Source organism: Lissotriton helveticus, chromosome 7 (assembly GCF_964261635.1).
Source record: "Lissotriton helveticus chromosome 7, aLisHel1.1, whole genome shotgun sequence".
NCBI classification, from domain to species: domain Eukaryota; kingdom Metazoa; phylum Chordata; class Amphibia; order Caudata; family Salamandridae; genus Lissotriton; species Lissotriton helveticus.
Window position 1 is genome coordinate 559237340 of NC_136068.1, and position 22976 is coordinate 559260315.

Consider the following 22976-nt stretch of genomic DNA (forward strand, 5'->3'; position numbering starts at 1 on the left):
ACCAGGAAGCAGCTGGGTTGGGGGCTATGGCCACAAAAGTACACACGCCGTGTTCACCCACGTGAAGATCAGCTGGGCTCAGCGGCTCCGCCGCATCCAGTGTCCAACGGCCGATAATGGCATCCCATGCGTAGCCCCTCTGCCTCTCACCTTAGGATCGTAGCAGAGCCAGATTAATTCTCCACGGCAGAATAGGCGCACGACGCAGCGAACCACTCCGATTCGCAACCGCGTCTCTGCCAGAACCCTTGGTCGGCGCCGTCCACCCGCGCTGCAGTCGCGGGCAGGCCTGCAATCCCCGCCTCCGCCTGAGGTATGGCGCCGAACCCTGCACAACCGCTCCCGGCCACACCGCCGGATCAGCCTCGGCCAGTCATGTATCTCGCAGCGAGGCTCCACAGCAGCATTTGCAGCCGTCGGAAAGGGCACACCAGGCGTTGCAGTGTTTGTGCACCTCAGATGTTCATTTTTGAAGCTCCAAAGTCGGTCCTTCTGCAGTATTAATTCAGGATTAGTGTTTCAGCCGGCGGAGCTTGCTCACAGAGCTGCCATCTCGCTGCCTGGCTAGCCACGCCCCAAGCTGGTCCGACGTTGAGTGCGTGAAGGGTGTTGGAGTTGTAGTGCAGTCTGGTGTTGTGGCGGCCTCGGGGTCCAGGGGTTCTGGCGCTGGGCGCGGTCCAGGCACGGACGGGCGCAGACTGGCTTGCCTTTGGCGCACCAGCGGCGTGCTTCCGCGCGGCGTCCTCCATAAAAGGCGAAGTGGGAGGGAGGAGCAGCTGGGAGGCGGGAACGGGGCGGCCAATGGGGGAAAGGGGAAGGGGACGGTACGGGACACAGAAGGCAAAAGGGGTGGGGCCGTGGGAGTGCTGCGGTGGGAAGCGGGGAGCGGGGGGGTACTGAGGGCAAGGGGCGCTAAGGGCAACAACAGATACAATACAAATGCAATACAAATGAAAAAAGTAAAATAGATTACAGGACAAAAAGGCACAAAGCAGTCAACAGAGGCACAAAGCAGTCACCAGGACAAGACCTCGGGAGCACGTCAGCGGCGAACTCTCGGCAGTGGCAGCAGGGGTCAAGGGCGCACAGGGGGAGCTGTGCGGCGATGGGAGCGACCTGACCTGCGAATAGGGTCACGGATCACGCTCACTGCCGCACGGCGTCCTCCATAAACGGCCAAGTGGGAGGGAGGAGCAGCTGGGAGGCGGGAGCGTGGCGGCCAATGGGTGAAGGGGGACGGGGACGGTACGGGACACAGAAGGCAAAGGGGGCGGGGCCGCGGGAGTGCAGCGGCAGGGAGCGGGGGGGTACAGAGGGCAAGGGGGTCTAAGGGCGACAACAGATACAGTACAAATGCAATACAAATGAAAAAAGTAAAATAGATTACAGGACAAAAAGGCACAAAGCAGTCAACAGAGGCACAAAGCAGTCACCAGGACAAGACCTCGGGAGCACGTCAGCGGCAAACTCTCGGCAGTGGCACAGGGGTCAAGGGCGCACAGGGGGAGCCGTGCGGCGAGGGGACGACCTGACCTGCGAACAGGGTCATGGGTCACATATCAAAATAGAAATAAATTACATTTCCCTCCCACATACAAATTAAAAATGTACTTACAGTTGTCGTAGCTCCTAAGCTAATTGGATCCAACTTCTATGTCCATCCAGGTGTCGAGTCCTCCCTAAGAACGTTAAATAAACCCCACAAAAAATGCAAAAATGCAAATATGTCCAAAAACAATTCCACTCTCGATAAATTCAATAGTCCAATACCATAAAAAACCCTAAAATGTAGAAAAGTTAAAAAAAGCTCCAAGAAAACGCGAAAATGTAAGAGTGTAAAATAAACATTAGCTTAAAAAACTAATACACAACTCTTAAAAAAATAAAACGCCAAAGTTCTCCAAAAAGAAATCCTCTTTAGATATATCCAATTGGCAAATCCCTTCAAAAACCCGAAAACGTAGAAAAAGTAAAAAACGCTCCAGGAAAAAGCGAAAAATTAAGAGTGTATTAAATAAATATTAGTTAACAGAACAAAAAAACACACCTCTTAAAAACAAAATCGTTATAGTTCTCCAAAATCAGACGTTGTAAAACGAAAACCTGTAAAAAAAGGTAAAACATATCCACTCACTCAAACATACATAAACATAACTTCAAAACACTTTCAAATACATTTTAAAACAATACACATAAACCTATCTACATATACTAGACTCGAAACACCAGGCCTCAAAAACCAAACGTGCTCAAAAATGAACATAAGTAAAATATCCCTAAATCACACCAAAAACACAACTACCAAAGTCTAAATACACTACATGCCACCTATCTACATTCAAAATCAGTTAAAACTTAGTTTAAATAAAGATAAATAACTCTTAACTGGCTCCAAGAGACACCGCTCCCAACCGCGATCTGATCTCCGGAGAAATAACCCAAAATGACAGTAAGCGGTTAGAAAAGTAGTCCCCCTAAACAAAATGGCTGAATTAATATAAACGCCAATCTTAAATATAATAAAATAAATAATAAACTTACCAAAAACTAAACAACTATATTTTCTACAAATTTGTATAAATTAATAAAAAATATTGTAATACTTGTACAACATTGTAATTAATAATAATAAATATTATAAAACATATATTAATTATTATTATTACAAATAAATTGTATTACTTACTCAACATTGCCCAAAAATTATTTTGTAATATACAAAAATGTTAAATACATACATACCTTAACTGAAAAACATAGAAACTTAAACAATGTAATTATGAATATTATTAATAAAAATATATTAATAATATTAATAAAACATATGTTGTGGATATATAAAAAGGTACTATTAAAGTAATGTTATGTTTTATTAAATTCAATTACAGAAAAAATTAATATTCCTTTCACAACAAAAATGAAAATAGAAAGAATTTAATTATTAATAGTATTAATAATACACATATTAATAATATTCATACACATTTAATACTGTATATATGTAAAAATGTTATGAAAAATATGAATATGTTTTGTAAATTACAAAAATAAAAAAATGCATTAGGTTAATCTATACTTGTATGTTACATTAAAAATGTAAAACATTTAAAAATGTACTGTTAATGTACCAATAATATTTTGTATGAAACATTTATTTTTGTCAAAAATGGAAAACATTTAAAATTTACATTACCAATTATCTACACAACTATTACTAAACATAACAATGTATAAACTATATATGAATGAAAATATATATTGGAAACATTATAATATGTATCACAAATGTAAGTAAAAAAAATTGTTGTAAACATGTTGAACATACATCTTATAATAATTATATGATTTACCTAATAAAAAATGAGTATTTGAACTAACTATATTGTAATAAAAATAAAAACGTTGTTCATCAAATTTCAATGTCTGATTATTTCACAATATTTCTACTTTTATTACCTATTCATAAAAACACAAACATTTTTCAAAAATACTATAACACTTAAAAATATAAAAATTTAAATAAATTTACTATTCCCACTCCAGTCTGTATTAAATCAGGGAAGGTGCTGGGTAGTAAATATATATAATTTACTATTCCAACTCGAGTCTGCATTACATCAGGGAAGGTGCTGGATAGTAAATATATATAATTTACTACTCCAACTCCAGTCTGTATTAAATCAGGGAAGGTGCTGGATAGTAAATATATATAATTTACTATTCCAACTCAAATATCCATTAAACCAGGGAAGGTGCTGGATAGTAAATATATATAATTTACTATTCCAACTCAAATATCCATTAAATCAGGGAAGGTGCTGGATAATAAATATATATAATTTACTATTCCAACTCTAGTCATTATCAAACTATACAAGGTAGTGGATAGTAATAAAACATATTTATGTATTATTTTTTAAAATATTATTTGTAAAAAAATTATCTAACAATTTACACTTAGGGGCCGATTCCGATCTTGGTTGGAAAGCACTCCGACCGATCCGGATCCGGGGTGATTTCCGACCGAACTGGACTCCTGCTGTCCGACCGTGCGAGTACGATGCGGCCGTATACAGTCGGACTCGGTTTGGTCGGACTCCCATAGCAGTCAATGGGAGCCGATCGTACAACGTGTAAATTGGCTCCCATTGACTGAAAGGGTACATTGTAAAAAAGTGCGCCCCTACAGTGTGTACGCATCGGTGCCATCCGCACTGTACATTCCTGTGTTGGGGAGACCCATGGGTCTCCCCCTGTGTCCAAGTCGTAAGGCTGCGGGTAACTGGGGGTCTGGCGCGGACCCCCAAAGTCCACCACCTGAAGATAATTCGAGCCGGACGCTCTGACTCAATCCGGCTGTCCGAATCCAGCATCGTACTGGCTCGGTCGGAATACGGCCGAGTTGTACGGAGCGGTTCGGTCCAGGAAACGATTCGGTCGGAGATTACGCACTTCTTCCCATCGTACTACGTCATCTGGTCCCATGTACGAATCGCTCGGAAATTCAGCCTCCGAATCGGATCTGCTGATGCCGAACCTGATTCGGTGCCCATCCGACCGAGATCGGAATCGGCCCCTAAATTGTAATAGAATAATTTACTCTCAAAAATATACACTTCTTAATTTATTATTTTTGAAATATTTAACCTGTAAATTTCATAATTTCCTTTCATAATTATTGTCTCAAAATATATATAAATTGTATTTTAAATTTTAAATTAAGTCACAAGTAATTTATTTTTGTTTTTTACTTTTCATTACATCTCTCAAAATGTAATTAATAATAAATATTTCAACAATTTCTGAAACATTGTAACATAGCCTACCTTTATATATTTACTAACAAAAACTCCACTACAAAATAGTATATAACAATATTAATACCATAAATTTACTTGAAATATTACTTAATAAACAAACAATAAAGATACAAAATAAATGAATAATATCAAATTTTAAATCAAATGTCCAATTTTTCATTAATTTTAAATTTAAATATTTTAAACAATTTATTTTCAAATTTAATTATTTTTATATAATCTCAATAATCCATAAATATTAATTACATATTATTTATTTCAACATTTTTAAAACACTTCCCACCCTTATTGACTAATAACACAAAATATCACTCCTAAAATTTATATTTCAATTTATTTTTTCAAAAATATAATAAATTATTAATATCTCATAAAAATAACATTACTCTCAACAAAAAGATATTTTGTATAAACATATTATTTTTTCAACATATTTAAAACACTCCCCACCCTTATCCCCTAATAACCCAACATCCCGCTCCTAAAATGTATATTACAAATACATTTGTAAAAAATATTATAAATTATTATCTCATAAAAAAACATTTACTCTCAATAATTTCTTTTTTTGCATGAACATATAATTTATTTCTACATATTTAAAACACTCCCCACCCTTATCCCCTAATAACCCAACATCCAGCTCCTAAAATGTATATTATAATTGTTTTTAAATAAAATTAATACATTACTAAAATCTCATAAAAATAAATTTACTCTCAACAAAAAATATTTTGCATCAGCATATTATTTATATCAACATTTGTGAAACACTCCCCACCCTTATCCCCTAATAACCCAACATCCCGCTCCTAAAATTTATATTACAAAAATGATTTCTATAAAACTACAAAAATAATAAAATCTCATAAAAATGAATGTACTCTCAACAAAAAATATTTTGCAGAAACATATTATTTATATCAACATTTTTAAAACACTCCCCACCCTTACCCCCTAATAACCCAACATCCTGCTCCTAAAATGTATATTGCAATTTTTTTTTAAAATAAATTATATACAATTATTATTTACACAATTTTTACATTATTATTATTACTTTCATTACATTTATATTTTAAATATTCGATATTTTTTAAACTCTATATCATCATTTTTGATATTACTTACCTTTACAAAATATCTATATTTTGTCACAACGATATTTTGTACTCGATATTTCAACATTCGATATTTATTTTAAAAGACAAAAAACGATATTTTGACATTCTATTTACTTACTTTCGATATTCTGGGACATTTGATATTTCAAATTCGATATTATGTCATATCGATATTTTGACTTCGATATTAATGCCGTTTACCCTGCCTCACAGCGCTGCTTAAATCAATTTGCATTAATAGTGCTACCACAGAATCTTGCCTTACAACACTGCATTAATCAATGTGTGTAAATAGCGCTGCCATTGAATCTGTCTCACAGTGCTGCATAAAGTGCCTTTTCATGCCAATTAATTAAGTCAGCCCTGGTGCATTATTTGATCCTTTGCTGCTTCCTTATTCCAGTGACCCCTCTGTCACCGAAGCTTGGTTCTGAAGTGACCTGTAATTCATGAGATGAAAGTTTTCTCACATATTAAGAAACAGGAATGTAGGGCAGCTATCAGAACATACAAGGCTGAAATAAAACGAGCCCAGGCCACTTACTATGAGGAAAGGATCACAACAGCGGCCAATTCCTCCAGAGAGACTTTTCCTATTGCCAAAAAGCTTCTCAAAGTCCCTGACCCTCCAACAGCACCAGATCCTTCGGGATACCACTGTAACGAACTCGCTGAATACTTTGTCACCAAAGTTCATAACATTTTCAAGCGTCTCCCACAAAGAGACAATGACACACTTGAGCAGATTGCCTTTGGCCAGCATGGAAATAAACACCATCTGGAGAGCATTATTCCGATTACTCAGGAGTCATTTCTAGCCACCTTAACTTCTGTTAAATTGGGGTCACCATTGGACCCTGCACCACCCAATATTTTGAACCTGGTAGTACCTACAGTTGCCCCCATTACCATCCTGCTCAATGCCTCCCTCTCTTTAGGCATAGTCGCCCCTAAATGGAAAAGGGCAATGGTAAAAGCTTTGCTAAAAAATACTAATTTGGACCCTGCAGATCTGGGCAATTACCGTCCTATTTCGCTCCTTACAGTAATTAGCGAAATCGCAGAGAAACATGTCAACCATACACTCTCCACGTTTCTAGAGTCCAATAACCTGCTCCACCCCTCACAAACGGGCTTCCGCCCTCGCCAAGGCACTGAGGCTGCCTTACTAGCGGTGGTGGAGGAAGCGAGAAAAGTCCTCGACTCTGGAGGTACGGCGACATTAATACTCCTCGATTTAAGCACGGCCTTCGATACGGTGAACCACCGTACCCTTGCTCACCGTCTTAGGAGCATAGGAGTGTCTGGCAAGGCTTTATCGGGGCTCCACTCCTTTCTGGAGGACAGGTGCTTCTAGGTTTTTGAAGGTGATATCCTTTCTAAACCTATCCCCCTTAGGTGTGGAGTCCCACAGGGCTCATCCTTGAGCCCAACCCTTTTAAATGTCTTTATGTCTCCACTGGCGGATATTATTCCCCCCTTTGGGATTCATATAGTTACATATGCCGATGACACACAGTTGGTTGTTTCATTGATCCAGGCCGACCCTACGCCCTATGATCTCCATGTGTGTCTTGAGGAAGTTACTAAGTGGATGAGTCTGTCCCACTTAAAACTCAATAGTGATAAAAAGGAGCTCTTGCTGCTTGCCAACCAGTTACATTTTGAATCTAATACCATGTGGCCAGCCTGTATGGGCCCAGTACCTACCCCAAAAACTGAGATATAAAGCCTGGGCGTTTATTTGGATCAAGATCTTACTTTTAAAGTCCAAGCCAGGAAGACCGCTGCTTCATGTTATGGCATGTTAAGAATGATCCGCAAAGTGCTGCCCCTCCTACCGGACCAAGTAAAAAAGCGCTGGTCCAGGTGCTTGTCCTCGCTAGGATAGATTATGGTAACGCCCTCTACCTGGGCACCCCAAATGGAGTCACCGCAAAATTGCAGATTGTACAAAATTCCGCTGCAAGACTGCTCATGGGAACCCATAATCGTTGCTCAGCAAAGTCAGCACTACGCTCCCTCCACTGGTTACCGGTGCAGGAGAGAATCAATTTTAAAGCCCTTTGCATTGCCCATAAGTCTTTAGGAGGGAATGGACCTCCTATCATTAAAGCCATGGTTTGCAATTACAAGGCCAACAGAAGTCTCTGCTCAGAGAAGCCGCACCTAGCAGTGGTACCTAGGATTAAGAAGGCCAGAAGTGGCGGCTCGCGTTTTTCATATAATGCCTCAAAACTATGGAATAGCCTGCCACTGCATCTGCATAGAGATTTCAATCATCTATCATTCCGGGGACAACTAAAGACCTGGCTGTTTCCATAGATGTCCTGTCCAACTCTAGTAACCACTACAGCGCTGGGATGCTCCCAGGTAGCCATGCGCTATATAAAAATCTTTCCATTCCATCCCAGCTGGATCAGGCTTTCATTGGTTTGAGATTAGTAAATCAACACCTGTTACAGTGCTTAGAGACAGCAGACGTGCGGTATGAAGTGCTACATGAAAACAAGTTCTTCTTAAATTAGGTTAGAGTGAGGAGGTCAGAAATCATTCAGGAGGGAAGTACATGTGCTTAATGCCTGCTCTGGACCTCTCCCAGATGTTTCGCTGGGGAAACAGCCTTAATAACGCGGGCAGAGCCACATGTGCTGTTTCCCTGCAAGCCAAACCATGCTTGCCTTAACCACGCATATGCCTTAACAAAGCAAATGCGTAGTTAAGGCAATGCAATGGTCTACATGGGTACACAGTCTAAATATCGATTCCTAATTGTCGACCTACAGAAATATCGAGTTTGAAAAATCGAAGGTACAGAATATTGATGTCAAGAATATCGTTGGACAGAATATCGACCCTAAGGTAAGTAATATCGAATTTTTTTATATCGATGTAAGTAATATCGAAGTTAGTAATATCGATAGCATATATATCGATGTAACTAATTTCGATGTTACTAATATCGATATTTGTATTATTTTTATGTATTTTATTATGTGTAATATGTTTTTGTTAAGTATTTTAATTGTTTTAAATTATATGTATACTATTTTTATATATTAATAATGTTATTTTTAAGTAAATTTTATGTTTTAGTACTGGAGCGGGTTGTGGGTTATAGGGGAATAGGGTAGGAAGTAATTTAAATATACTAAATTAATGATTAATTTTTAAAAATTATAAATTACTTTTAATTAATTTTTGTTTTTATTTCTGTAGCGGGTTGTGGGTTTATAGGGGAATTGGGTGGGAAGTAATTTAATTGTAATTAATTAATGATTTATATATTTTTTTGTAATGGATAAATATTTTATTTATAATTAGTTATTAATTGGCAATTAATTATTTTAATTGATAAAAAGAAATTGATTTGGTAATTGTTGTTTTTAATTGTTTACTATTTTTTTTAATTGGTACCTCATGTTTTTAATTGGGAAATAATTTGTTTAATTGGTAATTAATGTTTTAATTGGAAAAAAATTTTTATTAATTGGAAAATATTTTTTATTAATTGGTAATCAATGTTTCATAAAAAGTATTATTTGGTATAAAAAATAATTGTATTGTTTAATAATTTTTAATTGTTAATTAATTTTAAATAAATAATATTTTTTTGTAATGAAACATATTTTATTGTTTAATATTTATTATTTGGTGAGTATTATTTATTAATTAATATTTATTGGTATTTGTTAATTTATTGTTAATTAATTATTCAATTGTAATTGCTTTTAATAACTATTAATTGTTTGTAAATGATGTAGATTTATTTAAAAATGTAATTATACATTATTTTAAATATAAAAATTATTTATAAGTATGTTATATTTAAATTCAACGCTATCCAACGCTTTCCCTACTGCTGCACCCTCTGGAGTTGGAATAGTAATGTTTCCCCCTACGCTATCCAACACTTTCCCTACTGTTGCACCCTCTGGAGTTGGAATAGTAATTTTGAGCCCTAGGCTATCCAACGCTTTCCCTACTGTTGCACCCTCTGGAGTTGGAATAGTAATTTTTACCCCTTACGCTATCCAATACTTTCCCTACTGTTGCACCCTCTGGAGTTGGAATAGTAATTTTTACCCCTACGCTATCCAACGCTTTCCCTACTGTTGCACTCACTGGAGTGGGAATGGTAATTTTTACCCACCTGCTATCCAACGCTTTCCCTACTGTTGCACTCTCTGGAGTGGAAATAGTAATTTTTACCCCTACGCTATCCAAAGTTTTCCCTACAGTTGCACTCTCTGGAGTGGGAATAGTATTTTTTACCCCTACTCTATCCAATGTTTTCCCTACTGTTGCACTCACTGGAGTGGGAATAGTAATTTTTACCCAACCGCTATCCAACACTTCGCCTACTGTTGTACTCTCTGGAGTTGGAATAGTAATTTTTACCCCTACGCTATCCAATGTTTTCCCTACTGTTGCCCTGTTTGGAGTTGAAATAGTAATTTTTACCCTTACACTATCCAACGTTTTCTCTACTGTTGCACTCTCTGGAGTTGGAATAGTAATTTTTACCCCTACGCTATCCAATGTTTTCCCTACGGTTGCACTGTTTGGAGTGGGAATAGTAATTTTTACCCCTAGGCTATCCAACGCTTTCCCTACTGTTGCACTCTCTGGAGTTGAAATAGTAATTTTTACCCCTACGCTATCCAATGCTTTCCCTACTGTTGCACCCTCTGGAGTTGGAATAGTAATTTTTACCCCTACGCTATCCAAAGCTTTCCCTACTGTTCCACTCACTGGAGTGGGAATAGTAATTTTTACCCACCCGCTATCCAACGCTTTCCTTACTGTTGCACCCTCTGGAGTTGGAATAGTAATTTTTACCCCTACGCTATCCAATGCTTTCCCTACTGTTGCACTCACTGAAGTGGGAATAGTAATTTTTACCCAACCGCTATCCAACGCTTTCCCTACTGTTGCACTCTCTGGAGTGGAAATAGTAATTTTTACCCCTACGCTATCTAACGTTTTCACTACTGTTGCACTCTCTGGAGTGGGAATAGTAATTTTTACCCCTACGCTATCCAATGTTTTCCCTACTGTTGCCCTGTTTGGAGTTGAAATAGTAATTTTTACCCTTACACTATCCAACGTTTTCTCTACTGTTGCACTCTCTGGAGTTGGAATAGTAATTTGTACCCCTACGCTATCCAATGCTTTCCCTACTGTTGCACCCTCTGGAGTTGGAATAGTAATTTTTACCCCTACGCTATCCAAAGCTTTCCCTACTGTTCCACTCACTGGAGTGGGAATAGTAATTTTTACCCACCCGCTATCCAACGCTTTCCTTACTGTTGCACCCTCTGGAGTTGGAATAGTAATTTTTACCCCTACGCTATCCAATGCTTTCCCTACTGTTGCACTCACTGAAGTGGGAATAGTAATTTTTACCCAACCGCTATCCAACGCTTTCCCTACTGTTGCACTCTCTGGAGTGGAAATAGTAATTTTTACCCCTACGCTATCCAACGTTTTCACTACTGTTGCACTCTCTGGAGTGGGAATAGTAATTTTTACCCCTACGCTATTCAACGCTTTCCCTACGGTTGCACTCTCTGGAGTTGGAATAGTAATTTGTACCCCTTCGCTATCCAATGTTTTCCCTACTGTTGCACTCACTGGAGTGGGAATAGTAATTTTTACCCAACCGCTATCCAACACTTTCCCTACTGTTGTACTCTCTGGAGTTGGAATAGTAATTGTTACCCCTATGCTATCCAATGTTTTCCCTACTGTTGCACTGTTTGGAGTTGAAATAGTAATTTGTAACCTTACGCTATCCAACGTTTTCTCTACTGTTGCACTCTCTGGAGTTGGAATAGTAATTTTTACCCAACCGCTATCCAACACTTCGCCTACTGTTGTACTCTCTGGAGTTGGAATAGTAATTTTTACCCCTACGCTATCCAATGGTTTCCCTACTGTTGCCCTGTTTGGAGTTGAAATAGTAATTTTTACCCTTACACTATCCAACGTTTTCTCTACTGTTGCACTCTCTGGAGTTGGAATAGTAATTTTTACCCCTACGCTATCCAATGTTTTCCCTACGGTTGAACTGTTTGGAGTGGGAATAGTAATTTTTACCCCTAGGCTATCCAACGCTTTCCCTACTGTTGCACTCTCTGGAGTTGAAATAGTAATTTTTACCCCTACGCTATCCAATGCTTTCCCTACTGTTGCACCCTCTGGAGTTGGAATAGTAATTTTTACCCCTACGCTATCCAATGTTTTCCCTACTGTTGCACTGTTTGGAGTGGGAATAGTAATTTTTACCCCTACGCTATTCAACGCTTTCCCTACTGTTGCACTCTCTGGAGTTTGAATAGTAATTTTTACCCCTACGCTATCCAATGTTTTCCCTACTGTTGCACTCACTGAAGTGGGAATAGTAATTTTTACCCAACCGCTATCCAACGCTTTCCCTACTGTTGCACTCTCTGGAGTGGAAATAGTAATTTTTACCCCTACGCTATCCAACGTTTTCACTACTGTTGCACTCTCTGGAGTGGGAATAGTAATTGTTACCCCTACGCTATTCAACGCTTTCCCTACTGTTGCACTCTCTGGAGTTGGAATAGTAATTTGTACCCCTTCGCTATCCAATGTTTTCCCTACTGTTGCACTCACTGGAGTGGGAATAGTAATTTTTACCCAACCGCTATCCAACACTTTCCCTACTGTTGTACTCTCTGGAGTTGGAATAGTAATTGTTACCCCTATGCTATCCAATGTTTTCCCTACTGTTGCACTGTTTGGAGTTGAAATAGTAATTTGTAACCTTACGCTATCCAACGTTTTCTCTACTGTTGCACTCTCTGGAGTTGGAATAGTAATTTTTACCCAACCGCTATCCAACACTTCGCCTACTGTTGTACTCTCTGGAGTTGGAATAGTAATTTTTACCCCTACGCTATCCAATACTTTCCCTACTGTTGCACCCTCTGGAGTTGGAATAGTAATTTTTACCCCTACGCTATCCAACGCTTTCCCTACTGTTGCACTCACTGGAGTGGGAATGGTAATTTTTACCCACCTGCTATCCAACGCTTTCCCTACTGTTGCACTCTCTGGAGTGGAAATAGTAATTTTTACCCCTACGCTATCCAAAGTTTTCCCTACAGTTGCACTCTCTGGAGTAGGAATAGTATTTTTTACCCCTACTCTATCCAATGTTTTCCCTACTGTTGCACTCACTGGAGTGGGAATAGTAATTTTTACCCAACCGCTATCCAACACTTCGCCTACTGTTGTACTCTCTGGAGTTGGAATAGTAATTTTTACCCCTACGCTATCCAATGTTTTCCCTACTGTTGCCCTGTTTGGAGTTGAAATAGTAATTTTTACCCTTACACTATCCAACGTTTTCTCTACTGTTGCACTCTCTGGAGTTGGAATAGTAATTTTTACCCCTACGCTATCCAATGTTTTCCCTACGGTTGCACTGTTTGGAGTGGGAATAGTAATTTTTACCCCTAGGCTATCCAACGCTTTCCCTACTGTTGCACTCTCTGGAGTTGAAATAGTAATTTTTACCCCTACGCTATCCAATGCTTTCCCTACTGTTGCACCCTCTGGAGTTGGAATAGTAATTTTTACCCCTACGCTATCCAAAGCTTTCCCTACTGTTCCACTCACTGGAGTGGGAATAGTAATTTTTACCCACCCGCTATCCAACGCTTTCCTTACTGTTGCACCCTCTGGAGTTGGAATAGTAATTTTTACCCCTACGCTATCCAATGCTTTCCCTACTGTTGCACTCACTGAAGTGGGAATAGTAATTTTTACCCAACCGCTATCCAACGCTTTCCCTACTGTTGCACTCTCTGGAGTGGAAATAGTAATTTTTACCCCTACGCTATCTAACGTTTTCACTACTGTTGCACTCTCTGGAGTGGGAATAGTAATTTTTACCCCGACGCTATCCAATGTTTTCCCTACTGTTGCCCTGTTTGGAGTTGAAATAGTAATTTTTACCCTTACACTATCCAACGTTTTCTCTACTGTTGCACTCTCTGGAGTTGGAATAGTAATTTGTACCCCTACGCTATCCAATGCTTTCCCTACTGTTGCACCCTCTGGAGTTGGAATAGTAATTTTTACCCCTACGCTATCCAAAGCTTTCCCTACTGTTCCACTCACTGGAGTGGGAATAGTAATTTTTACCCACCCGCTATCCAACGCTTTCCTTACTGTTGCACCCTCTGGAGTTGGATTAGTAATTTTTACCCCTACGCTATCCAATGCTTTCCCTACTGTTGCACTCACTGAAGTGGGAATAGTAATTTTTACCCAACCGCTATCCAACGCTTTCCCTACTGTTGCACTCTCTGGAGTGGAAATAGTAATTTTTACCCCTACGCTATCCAACGTTTTCACTACTGTTGCACTCTCTGGAGTGGGAATAGTAATTTTTACCCCTACGCTATTCAACGCTTTCCCTACGGTTGCACTCTCTGGAGTTGGAATAGTAATTTGTACCCCTTCGCTATCCAATGTTTTCCCTACTGTTGCACTCACTGGAGTGGGAATAGTAATTTTTACCCAACCGCTATCCAACACTTTCCCTACTGTTGTACTCTCTGGAGTTGGAATAGTAATTGTTACCCCTATGCTATCCAATGTTTTCCCTACTGTTGCACTGTTTGGAGTTGAAATAGTAATTTGTAACCTTACGCTATCCAACGTTTTCTCTACTGTTGCACTCTCTGGAGTTGGAATAGTAATTTTTACCCAACCGCTATCCAACACTTCGCCTACTGTTGTACTCTCTGGAGTTGGAATAGTAATTTTTACCCCTACGCTATCCAATGTTTTCCCTACTGTTGCCCTGTTTGGAGTTGAAATAGTAATTTTTACCCTTAAACTATCCAACGTTTTCTCTACTGTTGCACTCTCTGGAGTTGGAATAGTAATTTTTACCCCTACGCTATCCAATGTTTTCCCTACGGTTGAACTGTTTGGAGTGGGAATAGTAATTTTTACCCCTAGGCTATCCAACGCTTTCCCTACTGTTGCACTCTCTGGAGTTGAAATAGTAATTTTTACCCCTACGCTATCCAATGCTTTCCCTACTGTTGCACCCTCTGGAGTTGGAATAGTAATTTTTACCCCTACGCTATCCAATGTTTTCCCTACTGTTGCACTGTTTGGAGTGGGAATAGTAATTTTTACCCCTACGCTATTCAACGCTTTCCCTACTGTTGCACTCTCTGGAGTTTGAATAGTAATTTTTACCCCTACGCTATCCAATGTTTTCCCTACTGTTGCACTCACTGAAGTGGGAATAGTAATTTTTACCCAACCGCTATCCAACGCTTTCCCTACTGTTGCACTCTCTGGAGTAGAAATAGTAATTTTTACCCCTACGCTATCCAACGTTTTCACTACTGTTGCACTCTCTGGAGTGGGAATAGTAATTTTTACCCCTACGCTATTCAACGCTTTCTCTACTGTTGCACTCTCTGGAGTTGGAATAGTAATTTGTACCCCTTCGCTATCCAATGTTTTCCCTACTGTTGCACTCACTGGAGTGGGAATAGTAATTTTTACCCAACCGCTATCCAACACTTTCCCTACTGTTGTACTCTCTGGAGTTGGAATAGTAATTGTTACCCCTATGCTATCCAATGTTTTCCCTACTGTTGCACTGTTTGGAGTTGAAATAGTAATTTGTAACCTTACGCTATCCAACGTTTTCTCTACTGTTGCACTCTCTGGAGTTGGAATAGTAATTTTTACCCAACCGCTATCCAACACTTCGCCTACTGTTGTACTCTCTGGAGTTGGAATAGTAATTTTTACCCCTACGCTATCCAATGTTTTCCCTACTGTTGCCCTGTTTGGAGTAGAAATAGTAATTTTTACCCTTACACTATCCAACGTTTTCTCTACTGTTGCACTCTCTGGAGTTGGAATAGTAATTTTTACCCCTACGCTATCCAATGTTTTCCCTACGGTTGCACTGTTTGGAGTGGGAATAGTAATTTTTACCCCTAGGCTATCCAACGCTTTCCCTACTGTTGCACTCTCTGGAGTTGAAATAGTAATTTTTACCCCTACGCTATCCAATGCTTTCCCTACTGTTGCACCCTCTGGAGTTGGAATAGTAATTTTTACCCCTACGCTATCCAAAGCTTTCCCTACTGTTCCACTCACTGGAGTGGGAATAGTAATTTTTACCCACCCGCTATCCAACGCTTTCCTTACTGTTGCACCCTCTGGAGTTGGAATAGTAATTTTTACCCCTACGCTATCCAATGCTTTCCCTACTGGTGCACTCACTGAAGTGGGAATAGTAATTTTTACCCAACCGCTATCCAACGCTTTCCCTACTGTTGCACTCCCTGGAGTGGAAATAGTAATTTTTACCCCTACGCTATCCAACGTTTTCACTACTGTTGCACTCTCTGGAGTGGGAATAGTAATTTTTACCCCTACGCTATTCAACGCTTTCCCTACTGTTGCACTCTCTGGAGTTGGAATAGTAATTTGTACCCCTTCGCTATCCAATGATTTCCCTACTGTTGCACTCACTGGAGTGGGAATAGTAATTTTTACCCAACCGCTATCCAACACTTTCCCTACTGTTGTACTCTCTGGAGTTGGAATAGTAATTGTTACCCCTATGCTATCCAATGTTTTCCCTACTGTTGCACTGTTTGGAGTTGAAATAGTAATTTGTAACCTTACGCTATCCAACGTTTTCTCTACTGTTGCACTCTCTGGAGTTGGAATAGTAATTTTTACCCAACCGCTATCCAACACTTCGCCTACTGTTGTACTCTCTGGAGTTGGAATAGTAATTTTTACCCCTACGCTATCCAATGTTTTCCCTACTGTTGCCCTGTTTGGAGTTGAAATAGTAATTTTTACCCTTACACTATCCAACGTTTTCTCTACTGTTGCACTCTCTGGAGTTGGAATAGTAATTTTTACCCCTACGCTATCCAATGTTTTCCCTACGGTTGCACTGTTTGGAGTGGGAATAGTAATTTTTACCCCTAGGCTATCCAACGCTTTCCCTACTGTTGCACTCTCTGGAGTTGAAATAGTAATTTTTACCCCTACGCTATCCAATGCATTCCCTACTGTTGCACCCTCTGGAGTTGGAATAGTAATTTTTACCCCTACGCTATCCAAAGCTTTCCCTACTGTTCCACTCACTGGAGTGGGAATAGTAATTTTTACCCACCCGCTATCCAACGCTTTCCTTACTGTTGCACCCTCTGGAGTTGGAATAGTAATTTTTACCCCTACGCTATCCAATGCTTTCCCTACTGTTGCACTCACTGAAGTGGGAATAGTAATTTTTACCCAACCGCTATCCAACGCTTTCCCTACTGTTGCACTCTCTGGAGTGGAAATAGTAATTTTTACCCCTACGCTATCCAACGTTTTCACTACTGTTGCACTCTCTGGAGTGGGAATAGTAATTTTTACCCCTACGCTATTCAACGCTTTCCCTACTGTTGCACTCTCTGGAGTTGGAATAGTAATTTGTACCCCTTCGCTATCCAATGTTTTCCCTACTGTTGCACTCACTGGAGTGGGAATAGTAATTTTTACCCAACCGCTATCCAACACTTTCCCTACTGTTGTACTCTCTGGAGTTGGAATAGTAATTATTACCCCTATGCTATCCAATGTTTTCCCTTCTGTTGCACTGTTTGGAGTTGAAATAGTAATTTGTAACCTTACGCTATCCAACGTTTTCTCTACTGTTGCACTCTCTGGAGTTGGAATAGTAATTTTTACCCAACCGCTATCCAACACTTCGCCTACTGTTGTACTCTCTGGAGTTGGAATAGTAATTTTTACCCCTACGCTATCCAATGTTTTCCCTACTGTTGCCCTGTTTGGAGTTGAAATAGTAATTTTTACCCTTACACTATCCAACGTTTTCTCTACTGTTGCACTCTCTGGAGTTGGAATAGTAATTTTTACCCCTACGCTATCCAATGTTTTCCCTACGGTTGCACTGTTTGGAGTGGGAATAGTAATTTTTACCCCTAGGCTATCCAACGCTTTCCCTACTGTTGCACTCTCTGGAGTTGAAATAGTAATTTTTACCCCTACGCTATCCAATGCTTTCCCTACTGTTGCACCCTCTGGAGTTGGAATAGTAATTTTTACCCCTACGCTATCCAAAGCTTTCCCTACTGTTCCACTCACTGGAGTGGGAATAGTAATTTTTACCCACCCGCTATCCAACGCTTTCCTTACTGTTGCACCCTCTGGAGTTGGAATAGTAATTTTTACCCCTACGCTATCCAATGCTTTCCCTACTGTTGCACTCACTGAAGTGGGAATAGTAATTTTTACCCAACCGCTATCCAACGCTTTCCCTACTGTTGCACTCTCTGGAGTGGAAATAGTAATTTTTACCCCTACGCTATCCAACGTTTTCACTACTGTTGCACTCTCTGGAGTGGGAATAGTAATTTTTACCCCTACGCTATTCAACGCTTTCCCTACTGTTGCACTCTCTGGAGTTGGAATAGTAATTTGTACCCCTTCGCTATCCAATGTTTTCCCTACTGTTGCACTCACTGGAGTGGGAATAGTAATTTTTACCCAACCGCTATCCAACACTTTCCCTACTGTTGTACTCTCTGGAGTTGGAATAGTAATTGTTACCCCTATGCTATCCAATGTTTTCCCTACTGTTGCACTGTTTGGAGTTGAAATAGTAATTTTTAACCTTACGCTATCCAACGTTTTCTCTACTGTTGCACTCTCTGGAGTTGGAATAGTAATTTTTACCCCTACGCTATCCAATGTTTTCCCTACTGTTGCACTGTTTGGAGTGGGAATAGTAATTTTTACCCCTACGCTATTCAACGCTTTCCCTACTGTTGCACTCTCTGGAGTTTGAATAGTAATTTTTACCCCTACGCTATCCAATGTTTTCCCTACTGTTGCACTCTCTGGAGTTGGAATAGTGATTTTTACCTCTACGCTCATACAACGGTTTCTCTACAATTGTGCTCTCCAGAATGGGAATGGTAATTTTAAGTCCTATGCTATCCAACATTTTTATTAATGTTTTTTTTTACTTATGGATTTTGAATAGTATTTTTATTTATTTAGTTTTTTTTTTGTATGAATTTAGATAATGTAGTATATAATTAATTTTAAAAATATTAAAGGTATATTTAATTTTTTTTCAATTTATTAAACATAATTCTTTGCTTTTTATTAATGTTTATGTTTTATGTTTGTAAATGTATTTTTAATGTATAATATTTTGTATTAATTTATAAATTATTAAAATAATTATTACAACGTATTGTTAAGTGCGTATATATTATATATTTTCTGTATATGTTTAATTAATGTATTATTATTATATATGTATTATTAATTTTAAACATTATTAGATATGTTTAACTATGTTTATTTTATTTATTAGTGTTATTTACTTTATTTTACATTTATATTTTTACAGGAAAAAAACGATATTTTTAACATCGATATTTTTAACATCTATATTTTTTTTCTCCATATTTGTGTACTTACCATGTTGTAGATAGGATGTCAATATTCTTGCCTTCGATATTTCTGCATCGATATTCCTGTAGGTCGATATTTTCAACGTCGATATTTTGTCAGTGATTCGTCTACATGCAGAGCGAATAGGCAGGCGCAGGAAGACAGAAAGAGGAAGGATCGGAAGAGGATGCGGTGAGGTAAGTCGGGCTGGGGCAATGTCTTGGGGGCATGGTTTTTTGGAGTGGGGGTAGTTTTTAGGGCTCAGGGGAGTCAGTGTTGTTTTTAGGGCTGGCGGCTGATTTTGAGGCTAAGTGGGGGTATGTTTCAGGGGTAGGGGTCCGTTTTTAAGGCTCAGGGTGGGGCTGAGGTTGAGGTAGTTTTTATGGCGCAGGGGCACTTTTTAAGGCTCTACGCTGGAAAGGGATAGTTTTAGGCCTCTGTGCGGGGGGGCTGTGTCAGGGTCCTTTCTGGGCTTGCGCAGTTAGTTCTCCATCCCCGGAGTAAATACGCACCCAAGCACATGTAAACGCACACAAAACACTCATGCACAGGCACCCCGATGACACCCAATCGTGCACTAGCACTGCGATATCACACTACAACATGTGTCTGTATAACATGTGCCTCCTAAAAAGTAATAACACACACATTTGAACACAGGCTCACATGACACATCCGCAACCTCACAAACATTATCGGATGAATTAAGTGCCCTCCAGTGACAAGACACAGAATAAAGAGTGTGGAATCCCTCACTGTCTGCAGTTTCCTACAACCAGGTGTCAAACAGAATCACAACAAGGCACTAATAACAGCTTGCACACACAGTCATTTCCCACAACATTCCACACAACATGTGCAGTAAATAGAGACATGTTGGCTTATGTTAGGTAAAACAGGAAAACACTGTGCTCAGGGGGCTGAACGCTTTGCCAGCTTGTCACTAACTCTTGTTTTTCTCACCCGGATGCCGCTCCCTAATATGCTTTGTTCTGCAGGGTCCCGCCCTGATGCCGCTCCCTAGTATGCTTTGTTCTGCAGGGTCCCGCCCTGATGCCGCTCCCTAATATGCTTCGTTCTGCAGGGTCCCACCAAGCTGATAACTGCCACCCATTGTGTGGAATCCAGGAGCCCAGCTATCAATAGTGCTGCAGGTGTAGTGACAACAGGGCCATATGTTGGGAGGGGCCCACTGCACCCCAGTTCTGTCTCTTTTAATACCATACCAATGAAAGAGGGGGTCAGGGGTATTTTACTTGCCTGCATTCGAGCCCTTGCTTCCCAAGTGGGTTAATCTGTACCATGTCGCTTAGAGCTTCCTGTTTTTATGCCTCCAGACAACATCTAGCTATTGCTTTACCTTGACACTGATGATGTTTAAGGCTACATGTGCACTATATTTGTCCATGATCAATAATCTAATGCTGGCCTAGCGACAGCAAATTAAAGGAACAAGAAAACTCACATAGTTTTACTTTTTGGGTTACTTGAAGTGCTGCTGAAAGGAGTCCACGTCAGTCTAATGTTAACAAACCATGCACAGGCAGACAGGTCTAAAACTGGAGCAAACCAATAATTGGATGTATACTCTAGTTTTGAAGACTGTTTTCTATTTGGCAGAGAAGATAAGTGTCATGTTTGAAGTATGATGTAAAGCTGTTCCACAATCTATTATATTAAGCTTATTATGTGACATTCAGTGCTCGGCCAAAACCCTGCTGCCAGACAACAAACAGCTCACAGAGCAGAGGCAGGCTGCAAGTAAGTATGGAAAAGAAACGCTGGCAAAGACAGATGGTCCCCCCTACATGAGGTATCGAATATGTAAACGTTCCAGCCTTGTTAAACAGCAGTGCATCTGTTGTACAACATGGCTCAAACATTGAAAAAGCCAATACCTCCCGTGGCGAGACCTTTTGGCTTTTTGTCCAGCGTTCATTAAAGTCACCCTGAGTCACATACCGCTCGCCTCTGTGTTTCTCATATCTCTATGTTTGTTTCATTAGCTTAGTTGTCATTTCGCACCTTAAAAAAGACAAATCTGTGTCTTTCAGTGTATTTCAAATAGGTCCACTTAACCAATCCGTTACCTCTAAGATTTGTTTCCCCCTGTTACTTTCTTTTTGCCTTTCAATGTTTGATGTTTTACCCCAAGTATGTTCTTATTCAAGGCACAACACTGTCACAGTATCATCACTTAAGGGACCAAACACGGCTAAAAGACATTCGCATTGCCAAGACCATAGAGGCTTTGCCAATGCTTGTTTTATTATGGTTTTGAAACGTTTGCCAGCCAGACCCTATGATGTTGTGAAAAACACCCACACAGTACAAGAATTCAAAAGGAGTATAGTTGCTGGGACATGCATTGCTTACCTGCGCCCAGAGAATGACACAGGTTCGCAAAGAGTAAAAAAAATCATTACCATCACAGAAAATCCCTGAAAATTGACCTTACACAATCTCAAACTAGTGTATCTCCCCCCTGTCGTTTTCCCTCACCACCATATGGTATTTTGTATGCAGATGTAATACCTCTCAGTTTGAGTCCCCCTAAAGGTATAGATACTCTATATGGACTGGTTTGGACCCCCAGAATTCGTGTGCCAGGTTTTTGCCGTCAGAGCTGGCAACCCAACTTCATTTCCCACATATTATCAAATGGTGGAATATGGCGTGCGTGATAAGACTCTTAGGTTTGTCAAGATTCCAGGTTCTATCCTTGCAGTGGCCGGATAATGCCATTTTCTTGAGATTGTGAAATATTTTGAAGTAATATAAGGATATTTCTTGAAGATGTGTGTTAAACCATAACCCACTGTTAATAAATGTATTTTTTGTAACGTCTTGTTGCGCATTGTGAACCACTTTCGTTCCTTTCCCAAACAGTGTATAATTTCCGGATCTTTCTCGGTTGCAGCTGCCAATAAACCCCGGATCGGCCTGGTAAGAGAATCCTGATAATAGTATTGGGTTGACGTTTTTTTCCGACCTGTTTTTATGAGGTCTCTTATTCTCGTCTTTCTGTCCAAATCTAACTTTCTCTGAGTCTCTCACCAACGACCCCATCATTCTTTAATTTGTTTTCCCTCTTACAATCAATTGTCTCTGTCTCATGACTCACCTGTAGCGTCATACTTTTTAAAATTACCTGTAATATGTCACTTTCTTGGTTAGGGACTCTTTCTTTTAAAATCACTAGGCACAATTTTAATGTTTTGTTCAAATGAAGCTAGTGTTTTCAGACTACCAAGTTCCTTAACAAAAGGATCTTGATGCTGAGCAATCGACAGGTAACTTGTCTTGTATACATTTTGTGCACATATTTAGAACCGTATACTATTGTGTGGATGCTCAAAGAGAAAACAGTTTAACATAACAACCTGAGGCTGACAGCCTGTCGTCAGAGCAGCTGGCCTTGTACTGTTTAGGGTTGTGTCTTTCAGTCAAAAGAGAAATGCATATGCGGAGACAGGGCCGGCTTTAGTGCTGGTGGCGTCCGGTGCAACAATCATTTTTGGTG

The 22976-nt window shown here is 39.7% G+C and overlaps 1 protein-coding gene across 2 annotated transcripts in view; it reads left to right on the top strand.

The window, feature by feature from the left end:
* The window catches only part of LOC144766890 (membrane-spanning 4-domains subfamily A member 4A-like), a 462568-nt gene that overhangs the window by 301452 nt on the left and 138140 nt on the right, over window positions 1-22976 (top strand). For both annotated transcript variants that reach the window (XM_078650601.1, XM_078650600.1), the window contains exon 4: window positions 22343-22399. In XM_078650601.1, coding sequence (XP_078506727.1) covers window positions 22343-22399 — 57 coding nt within the window. The remainder of the gene's footprint in view (window positions 1-22342; window positions 22400-22976) is intronic.